Source organism: Triticum aestivum, chromosome 4D (assembly GCF_018294505.1).
Source record: "Triticum aestivum cultivar Chinese Spring chromosome 4D, IWGSC CS RefSeq v2.1, whole genome shotgun sequence".
Taxonomy (NCBI): domain Eukaryota; kingdom Viridiplantae; phylum Streptophyta; class Magnoliopsida; order Poales; family Poaceae; genus Triticum; species Triticum aestivum.
The window spans coordinates 264,689,515-264,700,585 of record NC_057805.1 but is presented as its reverse complement, the minus strand read 5'-3'; the positions used below and the strand labels follow the sequence as shown (position 1 = coordinate 264,700,585).

The window sequence follows — 11,071 nt, the reverse complement described above, 5'->3', positions numbered from 1 at the left end:
AGTGAACCTACCGAACTTAAGGTGAACCCGCTCCTCTTCAAGATTGACATGAATATCCATTGGATTTGGTTTCTACCTCACCATGGAACATTGTGCATCATTAGGTATGAGGACGACCACCACCAAGCAGCTAGGGAGCATCCCGAAGGCCAAGGAGAAGGACCCAAGGCCACACCGGGGGAGTGCACCAAGACCAAAACAGCATGTCCCAGGTGACCCCGTGCCCATGGGCCTCCAAGTCCCCATGCGCACGGGCCAGCCGGAGAGCTACTGGAAGTGAAGATGCGCACCCCCGTGCACACGGCCTCCAGACCCCGTGCACACGGGCCCTCGCCGATGTAGTACCCCGTGCGCACGGGCTTGTACCGTGCCCACGGGACCCCCATGCGCACGGGCCCATCAGGAAGCTGGTCGAAAGCCACCTGTTTGGGCCTCCACTTCGTCCCCCTTCTCCACCTACCTATTTATTTCGTACCTAGACCATTTTTTAGGGTTAGCAAAGGATATCACATGATCTAGCTGAGCTTTGCTCCTTGTACCTCCTCTTGAGAGAGAGAGACCTCTCCCATGGAGATCAAGACCTCCATTGGGGAAGATCCCTAGTGGATTCAAGACCGCATCTAGGGAAGGATCCTCATCATAGGATTACCTTCATAGGATTTGGGATGAACTCTATCTTGTATCTTTCCTTTTGTTGTTCTTGTACCTTTGTGGATCTTGTGTGGATGTGAGTCTAGTGGATGTATGATTTGGGCTTGTTCTTCGGTGTTCCTCTTGTGATTTCTTCGTGTTCTTCGTGGGATTCCCCTCCAATTAGTGAAAGATCTCCATCTAGGGTTCCACCTTACAACAGCTTGTCTCATGTTCACCATCGTTCCTAGATCCACAGCTCGGGACCCCCTACCTGAGATCTGTCGATTTTAGTACCGACACTTTGATTATCATATACTATTCCGTTTGTTTCGGGGTACTTTACAAAACCCGAGGTGAGATACATCGGTATCCGCTAGATTCATTCTCATGCTCATTATACCAGTCTCCTCGTTACAGGTTTTGCTCTTTCTCATTTTACATGTTCCGGCGTCCCCGTGACTAAGTCACCTGTGTCTAGTCAGACGATGATGGATGTCGTCACATCGAGAGGCCCCTAAGAATATCTCTCCACCACAGAGGAGCAAATCCCACTCTTGAGATATCTAGCCCCTTGTCATACTTTCTGATGAACCTGCAAGTTGTCATTACGATCACCGTGTTATAGGTGACGTTTGAGCAAACCCAAAGTATATCATCTGGTACAAAGTGACTATAATACTCGCATGGTCTAAGGAACCAAAGCATACATTAACTCTCCATGTTATATCAATAGATTTGTGACGATTACATCTCAAAGTATAACAAACAAGTTGGGTCAATTCAATATGATCGTTCTTCTAACATCATACCCTCAATGTTGTTTTGGGATTATTCTTACACTTAACCACATACTCAACATACAACACTTGAGCTAGTCCTAGAGGCAAGACTAGGTCCGGTTTTACCGTTTATCGTTCCACACGTGCTTTTTTTCCTCCGAATCACATATTCCAGAATCATACCAGTTATAACATAGAATATAAACTCTTAATTATAAACATGGAAATAAATTACAATATTATTTCCTCTAGGGCATATTCCCAACAGATGTAGAACCACATGACGGTCACGGTGGGCATTCAGTTTTTCGTGAAATTTCAGTTCGGGTAGTTCGAGTGAATAAAATCGTGTTGTGAGACTTAACACCTGGAATTCAGCTGAGAAAACATGAACCCGACAAACCGGGTCTCAGGTTTTGCCTGATTTCTAAAATTGCTCCGATGCGGAAGCTCAGCGAGGCTGGCAGGCAGGGAGGACGTCGATGCAAGAGAAGAGTGACCCGCCACGGCCAAATGGATACATGTGACGTGTACCGCAGATGCGCTCGTCTCCATTCTAGATCTCTTGATTCTTTTGATATCTTGATGCCAAAGAGGGAGAGAGAGTCAGAGAGTGTGTTTATTTTTCTAAGTTACATCACCTGCCAATTTATTCAATTCTTATGTGATGTAAACTAATTTATCGCATGTGATGACCCAAACTCGTGTGACTTCAAATATGCTACTTCTTTATGCTATGGCACATCTTTTGTGGTCATTGACATGTGTTTTTGGTGTTTACTTTGATTCTTCATTGTATTATATCTTATGTTTGTGCTCCACCAAGTTGTATGTGACATATAAGTGCTCCTCATATGGCTTATAGATTGTTCATTTACATTCAAACGCAAATCAAAAGAATGCACAAATTTAAGGGGAGTTCTTGTATATCAAATACTTCTCAAAGCAATGATGTTATTAATTATTATATCTTTTGTCAAAGCTTTGATCTATATGTTGTCATCAATTATCAAAAGGAGAAGATTGAAAGTGCATCTAATCCCCTGGGTAGTTTTGGTAATTCATTTCAACATATATATACCATTGAACTAATGCCTGCTCAAAGTATAATTCAGGAAAGTTCATTTTAGGTACAACATGGGGAATGAAAGTAAACCCCTTGAAAATATTAAGGACAAGTATTGGGTCAAGTCTCAAGGCTCACCATTTTATATTTAAGTGATCAAAGATCACATTGAGTACATAGATCAAAAGGGGATGAGGTTGAGAAGATGAGTTCATTGCTCAAAGTGCTCGAAGATCAAACTCCAAAATCCTTATATACTTTCACAACGCCCACTATAAACCAAGTACTCCACTCGGACTCACTGAACAAAATCCATTCGGAGTCACCGATCTACCAGATATAGGTGTTGTCCTAAACCCTAGTTGATTCAATCTCAGTGAGATGACCATTTGGACTCACCGAAGGCACTGTAACAAGCACAAGAGCAAGGAGTTGATCATCAACAACATCTAGTACCTTTTGGAGGGTGGTGCCTCCTAGATCGGCTAGGTGTGCTTAGAAGTCTCCACCCGTTGTGAAGAAGAGAATGAGCTTGTGAGGGTTTGGAGATGACCTACCTCATGAAGATCTACCCTAGTGAGGCTAGTCCTTCATGGGCGTTGCCATAGTGGAATAGGTGAGGTTGCCTCTTCGTGGACCCTTCGTGGGTATGAGCCCTTTGTGGACTCGATTCCTCCATGGAATCTAGCAACCGAGATCTTCGTGATCTTATATCCGTCGTGGATTGAAGACTCCATCAACATGGACGTACGATAGCACCACTTGTCGGAACCACGGGTCGAAAATCTTCACCGTGTCAACTTGCACTTGTGATCCTCTTCAACTCTACTCTCTACATTACTAGCACATGCATGTCTTTACTTTAGGTTGCCTATACTCTAGATATGCATGTGTACGGTGTGCCTGTATTGCTAGCTAAGTTAAAATCCGCCAAGAACTAAAATTAGGAAAATAGACCTTCAATTTTTGCTAGTAGTCTATCCCCTCCCCTCTAGACATACTTTCGATCCTACGGAAGGTGAGGCAGGTCCGGCGCCTCCTGTTGCCGGATTTAACATGGCCGACGCGTTGGGCGAGTTTGAGGTCACTTAAGCGGAGGGGGCGGCGGAGCAGCAGGCCACCTTCCGCTGCTACCTCCGCGAGGCACGAACGGAGGTGGGCGCTCTCTTCACATACATGTAGTCCGAAGGGGAGTCGGAGCTGCGGGAGGCGGCCGTCCACCAGGAAGAGGGTCCGTCCGGCACTGTCGGCATGGAGGTCGGCTACATCTCCGATGACGAGTAGGAGCAGGCTATATTTATCTACGTAGTACTACATAGCTTTTGTGTTGCATGTGTAGTATGGATTGAGGTACTTGGTTGCACGGGACACAAAAAGAGGGGTGACCCGGCCCTCTCTGCAAACGCGTCTGACGTATGAGGAGCCATATTTGTCGGCATTTCCTAAACGGCGCCTGTAGCGCCCGTTTTAGGCTTACCGGTACAGGGCGCACACCCCTTTTACCACACTGGGTCGGCCCATGTTACTATTTTTTCTGTTACGGACGCAAAAAAACAGCAGTTCGGTGACTCGAACTGGCGATTTCCTTGCTCTTAGTTCGTTGTCACAACCAACCAGCCACACCTACTTGACGTGTTTACATATAGCCTTTCTCTTCTTATATAATCTTTCTGTTTTTTTCCTTTTTTTGCTGGAATTGTTTTTGTTTTGCATTTTTAATTTTTTTAATTTCTCGTTTTTTGGAACAGTTTTTTCTTTTTCTTTTTTTTATTGGAACGGTTTTGCTCCTTTTTTTTCTTTTTCCTAATTGCGTGAACATTTTCCTCAAATTTGTAATTTTTTATTCAAAACTAAAGAAGTTTTCTTCAAAGATCGATGAACTTTTTTCCAAATTTGATGAACTTTTTTTGAGAATCGACGGATTTTTTTCTCAGATTCGAGAACTTTTTCTCAAATTTCATGAACTTTTTTCAGATTCGATGAACTTTTTTCAGAATCGATGAACTTTTTTCAAATTCGATGAACTTTTTTTATATTCGATGAACAGTTTTTAGATTCGATGAACTTTTTTCAAATTCGATGAACGTTTTTCTCAAATTTGATGAACTTTTTACAACGTCGATGAACTTTTTTCAAAATCGATGAACTTTTTTGAATTCAATGAACCTTTTTTCAAGTTCAATGAACTTTTTTCAAAATTAGTCAACTTTTTTAAAAGTTTGTGAACTTTTTTTTCAAAAATCAATGAACTTTTTGCAAAGTCGGTGAACTTTTTTTTCAAAATCTATGAACTATTTTTCAAATTTGTAAACAATTTTGAAAAACTATGACATTTTTTAATACATGAACTTTTTTCTATTTCGTGACGTTTTCTTGAATCTGTGGACATTCAAATTTTGTTCATTTATTTTTTCAAAAGAAATCACAGTTTTCTCTATAGCGCGGATAGAGTTTAGTTCTTGAAAGTTTCGCGTTGCAATATTTCATTTGGGCATAGTTGGTCTTGTGGTTAGGCTGCCGTGTTCTGCCGTTAGTTGGCGCGGGTTCGAATCCTCGCGAGAGTGATATTCTGGGTGTATTTTTGGGCCATACATTTTTCAGTGACCTGCGTCTTCATGGGCCGGCCCACTAGCGTGCTGCAGTGGGCGCCCGAATCGTCAATGGGCGCGTAAGGCGCCCTACAGGAGCTCCCATATTTGTCATATGCGGTTGTAGATGCTATTAGGATTGAGATATGTTGTGAGAAGAGAATCCATAGAAAAAGGTAAGAAAATATGATGTGATTGAGAAAAATATGATGTGATTGACATTGTGCACGTATAACTACATGATTGATTTTGTTGTTTGCTTGCAAGAAATTTCTTGCTATTGACGATTTGTGTTGTTTGCTTTGTAAGGGATTTCTTTCCCCGAGAAATGAGGTGGAGGATCAGCAAAAATAATACTTCCTCCGTTCCTTGATATAAGGTGTATAGATTTTTGAAAAAAAATCTGAAATATAAGGTGTATTGCGTTATACCACTTGTTTGAATAATTTTTTTAGGGATTTGATTACCTTTCCTTATATTATGCAAGCTCCTCTATTTTTTCGTGTCAATTAGTCAGGTGTAATCTGACCCAAAACTTATGAAATTTTCCCTCCACGTGCGTTCTTTAATTTCCGTGCCAAAAACAATACACCATATATTTAGGAACGGAGGGAGTACTATAATTTGGTTCGATGCCGGCAAGCCAAACCCCGCGGACGCTATCAAACCGTTGTTACTTCAGCTTCTTCGTTTTCTTACTGCTTCACAGTTATAGTCCCATTTTATTTTTATCGGTTACAAAGAATACAAGGGGGTTTATTTAAATTAAATCTGATAATATTTTAGTCAAAGGTGAAAAACATGCCAGAAAATTGCCACCACTGACAGGTCCGTGGTAAAAAACACTGTACCAACTTAGCCGCAGGCAGGATCATGTCCAAACGACCTTATCAGAGATGCAAGCAAACATGAGATACTTATCCGGTTCCAAGATAATAATAACACTCAAGAAAAACGCTCAAAGAGAAATGGTTCAACTAGTTCCAAAAATGTCGGCATACTCTTAAGTTGTGACCTCCATAATGGCAGTGACAATGTCTCCATTGGCAGACTTGAGAGCCCTGACAGCCTTGGCCCTTGAGACGCCCGCCTGTGTCATCACCAACTCGATGTCCTTCGGCTCGACTCCCTCATCGTTGACAACCTCGTTGTCATCATGCTCCATGCCCGATGCCTCAGGACTTGAGATCATTTGGCTCAGGTCAGGAGCCTTGAACTGTTCGGCAGCTTGGCTCTGCAGCTGGGAGCTGAGATCCTCAATCTTGGCTTCACCGAAAATAACATACGTCTCTGAATTTGGGCTCTTGAAGACATCTGGCTTTGAGATGACGAACAATATCTGGAAACAGTGGTGTTAGTCGACCAACAAAGGAATACAGACCACGCTGTGTAAGTGATTGTAATGACTCACATTCTTGCTTTTCTTCACAGTGACACGGCTTACACCAGTGATGGATTTCATGCCAAGCTTCAGCATTGCCTTGCGGCTCTTCTTCTCACTCCTGCTTTGCTTTGATTTGCCACTGGCATCACCTTCTTGCCCTGTAAAATAGCAATAAGAACAATATGGATCATACAGTGTAAGAGTTACATAAAGCGAATATAATACAATCCGGAGCTTCCAAATAAGAGGGAACCGGAACCAGCTAGTCATGAAAAAACGCAACAACAATTTCTTTAACACTACCTAGCACATATGATGGTCGGCACCAAGAAAACGTCTCCTTGCATATGCAAGTCAAATTTAAACGAAATGTAATTTACTCCAAGTAAAACATAGTGCAATGCCCATTTGGCCAGTATAACCTCTAAGGTTATAACAATAAAACATCGATAAATTAGACGCATCTATAAAAATGTACAAAACTATCGCAGCCTTGCACCTACAGGTTTGAATAGCAGACTAAAAAGTACATATAAACATATGCACCAGAAGCAGCTAGACATCTGCGCCATCAAATTGACTACAATCTAAACATCTCTGTTCTTTTGTTTATACAGCACAAAAGATCTTTCAATATCAGTCACAGCACAGTACAAAGACTATATCCCATCTCAATTGAATTGACAATGAGGATTGTAATTTTAAAGTATCTACAAACCCACATGACCAAACCTATCAATATTCTTGTCAGATGCAAAGAGAATATCCCAATGATTTTCAGCTAAAAGAGAGCCTTAAGAAGCTAAAAGCAGACAACCAGTAAACATGCATTCATACAAACAAACCAGCCAGTGGTGAAGCTACGTGTAGACACCCAACAGAGATACTCTTCCTCCCGGGTTGCTCTCGGGCGACTCCGGAGGACCCCCGCCGCCACCCTCCTAGTCCACCTCCACGCCCCCTACCCCTCGCCGTCGCCGGAGGAAGCCTCTGGGCTAAGCCCCTCGGCGGATGGCGGCGGCGAGGCCACGCTATGCTCTCCACGCACCCTCAGCCTCCTCCCGGGATCCAATCGGATGCCTCCCACACCTTCCTGCATGGAGCCGCCAGCTGCCCGCCGGCCGGCGCGTGCTGGCCCTCCGTCGGTGACCTCCGCTCCATGCTGCTCGCCGTCGTCGTTGGGAGTGGCTCTCGTGTTGCTCACCAGATCCCGCCATGACATGGCACTCTCCTGGCCCGCTGCGTCTTCACGTGGCCAGATCCGGCCCCGTCGACGGCTGCTGCGCCGGCTCGAAGTTCTCTGCTTTGACGGGTGCTCAACGCCGCTCTCCCTGGTCCCGTGCTCACACGAGCTGGGCGAGCCTCTCGCTGCGTCTCAGACATCCACGGGTGCTGCGTGGTGGTGGGTGTGTGCCCTGCGTTCCGATCTGCTGCTCTTCGTCACTGGTTTGCTCGTCCGGCGGTGCCCCTTTCCCCGGGCTGCCAGATTTACTCCTTTATGTCCGGCTTGTCGGAGTTTGGGTGTGGAGGTGTTGGAAGGTGTGTGTGGACTGTAGAAATCCGTGCCGGCGGCCGCCGGCTGGCAACGGCGACGCCTGCAGGCGCCGTGTCCCACCATGATGGCGTTGTACTGCCTCCTCCTTCTGGACTTGGGGATGGGGAGAAATCTTTGCCGGTTCGTCCGGCCATGACTGCGGCGGCGCACTCACGCCACTCCTCTATGTTGATGGCGCGGTCTGCATCTCCTTCATGTCCGTATGGTGAACTTATCTGCACTCTATGTCATCTCTCTAATTTGCTTCATTCCACTCATCGCCGGCCATCCATCCCGTACCGCCGTCAACATCACCTCTACGTCGAGCCCTTCGCCACCATCCATCTGCCCCTGCACATCGTTTGGTGTGTTGCCCTTGTAGCTGTGCATGCTCAAGACCCTCCCATGGCTGTCGTTGTTGTGTTGCGGCGAGCTTCGTGCTCTTGGTGTTCTCTCGGTTCATCTTTGCTCAATGACGACGCAAGATGCCTCCCCAACTTGCTAATCGTTCGTGTTCAGCTGTGGCACTCGTTGATTGTGGATGCTCCTGTGTTGCGCCGTGGGGTTTGGGCCGTGGGGTTCTACAGTCTGCTAGCTAGGCCATGACATGTCCTGGGTGTCTTTTTTCTCATCTTCTTTTACCCTTTTTATTTGTACGTTTTTTTGGACATGTTTCCCTCATAAACGTGGCCAATTTGTTCAGGTTTTTGATCCGGTTTCCCTTATAAACTGGATCAGTCTCTTGGCATTATGGCCATTTGAGTGGTAATATATTCAGGTGGGGAAACTCTCTCCCCGGTGACTGTTCAAAAAAAAAAGTGTAGACTGTTATGTCAAGCAACATCACTTAATTTGCTCAGCAAACAAATCACGGCTATTTTCAAGTGTATACAAAAATTACATGGATACTATAGATATGTACACATGCTACCAATGTTGGCACCACCACTGGAACCATCCAAGGGCAAAGACAATCCAACCCTAAGAGAAGGTCTAATAATGTAAACAGAAAACAACAGGATTTAATAAATCTCACTCTGTTATTATTTTCACATGTCCGCATCAGATTTATTAATTAATACAGCTTTACGCAAAGTGGATACAGGAGACCAGTGAGCATAGTGAGTTACCATCCAAATCATCGTTGTCATCATCATCCTCATCGTTGTCGTCGTCATCATCGTCATCATCATCCTCAACCACAACCTCTTCTGCCTGCTCCCAAGATTCACACAATAAGATCTTCAGATGTTACCCAGTACACAACAACTAAAACACCTATGTCACCGAGGATAATATTGAGTTATACTTTTATCGATATTAAACAGTGAATTACGCTGCCTCGTGTAAATAAATAACCAGATGAAGCATTAGGCGACAGGATCAAAATTACCAATACCCATAATAACACACTGAAAGCAATAACCTTCCAGGATCGGACTAGTTCATCGCATGGAATATTTAATCCCTGAACAAATCGATCACCGATTCTGACGATGACTGGCATTGCTCGGGAGGGGCTGGAGCAAGGATCACATCCAAATCTCACCTCTGTTTTCTTCGCCTCGACCTGCTCCTGCTCGATCTGGGCGGCGAGCTCCTCGGCGGTCTGCGCCGTCATCCTGGTGGTACGGTGGTAGTCGAGGGGCAGCGCTTGTGAGAAGGGAGGAGGTGGCGGCGGGCCGGCGAGGGCGTCAAAAACCCTAGGCAGATTCTCGTAGTGGTTGCGAGACCCGGACTAAACTCTTCACTTATTTATTTTCAGGTGGGATCGCGGTGACCACTTCAACATTTCCAAAAAATACAATATGGCACAGTTGAAAAACTAACAGTTTTTTTCTAGACAATGAAAAAAACTAATAATTAATACTATAACTTCCGAATAGTGGGCACATAGCTACATATCTGAACGCCTTGATTTCTATCTGTATACGTAGCCTTATCGATTCTCTTTGGGCATGTTTGGTTACATGCACTGTTCCTTTCACTCTTTGCATGTGTGTCTTAGATGGGGCTGGCCAAGGTAAAACAGGCCAAAAATCAGTATCGCCACATAGTTGGTTGCCCGCATCTAGGCTAGTTGCATGATGAAACTAATATAGACCCGTCGTTTGGTTGCCTGCGTTGCACTGGGCGCACAAACTACATGTTGTTTGGTTGCAAACTGCTGTCACCATTTTTCACTAGTGGTGACCTTACCCCACATGATCTGAACATAGTTTCAGTCCTAATTAGGTAACAAATCGTAGTTCAGCAATACAAATGTAACGGTCAAATGGCTCAATAGGGGAAAGTTCATCGATGTCGAACTAGTTCAAAGTCCATCCTGGTCCTCTTCTTATTTTGTTGTTGTTTCTTTTTCCTTCTCCTCTCCTCTTCTGTTGCTTCTTCTCTTCAGCTGCTGCTCTTGCTCTTCTTCTTCTTCTTCAATCCCTGTCTGACCTCTATTTTCCCACATTCTGTGTGCCCATTCCATCCTTTTGTGTTCCAGGCTTCGTTGTCAAATGCCTCCACACCATGGCCAGAGCTGACAACATCATCAGGTGTCACCTCTTCCTCCTCCGGCACCAGTTCATCACAACCCCATTACAGGATTCAGTTATGCAGAATGCAACAAGCAAGAACAAGCTTAACCTGGGTGGGGAAGTGTGGAATCGCTTCCGATCCAGGATCTTAAAACTATTCTTCAGAGCTCTTATGAAGAACTTGCCATCGGGGATATTGATGTCATTAGGTCGACTAATGCTCTCATTTAGAATGTTAGCATCATGTGCTAATCCTTCCCACCTAGGCAACACATATGTGAACTTCATATCGAAGTCAACAACAGCAAGAACATTCTGGCATGTGTAGTGCTTTCTACCCCTATATGCTCCAGATTGTGACGTCGTCACTCTGGCAGTGACATGAGTACCATCTATTACCCCAATGCAGTCCTGAAATGGCATTACAAGTTTGTGTTATGCTATATCAGGACAATACAACCATATCAAGGCATGACTACATATTGTTAGTGCTCACCATGAAGTACGGATACCATCTTGAGCTAGTGCGAATCTTGCTAGGAGTCCGGCCGGTTGGTGGCAT

General features: G+C 44.6%; 1 protein-coding gene across 1 annotated transcript; it reads right to left on the bottom strand.

The window, feature by feature from the left end:
* Window positions 1-5,940: 5,940 nt before the first annotated feature.
* On the bottom strand, window positions 5,941-9,757 carry LOC123097430 (nascent polypeptide-associated complex subunit alpha-like protein 1). The gene is made up of 4 exons (XM_044519160.1): window positions 9,534-9,757; window positions 9,115-9,199; window positions 6,478-6,608; window positions 5,941-6,405 (listed from the first exon to the last, which is right to left on the bottom strand). Exons 1-4 carry the CDS (start codon window positions 9,603-9,605, stop codon window positions 6,070-6,072), a joined length of 624 nt encoding a protein of 207 aa, XP_044375095.1. The 5' UTR covers window positions 9,606-9,757; the 3' UTR covers window positions 5,941-6,069.
* Between the last annotated feature and the right edge of the window lie 1,314 nt (window positions 9,758-11,071).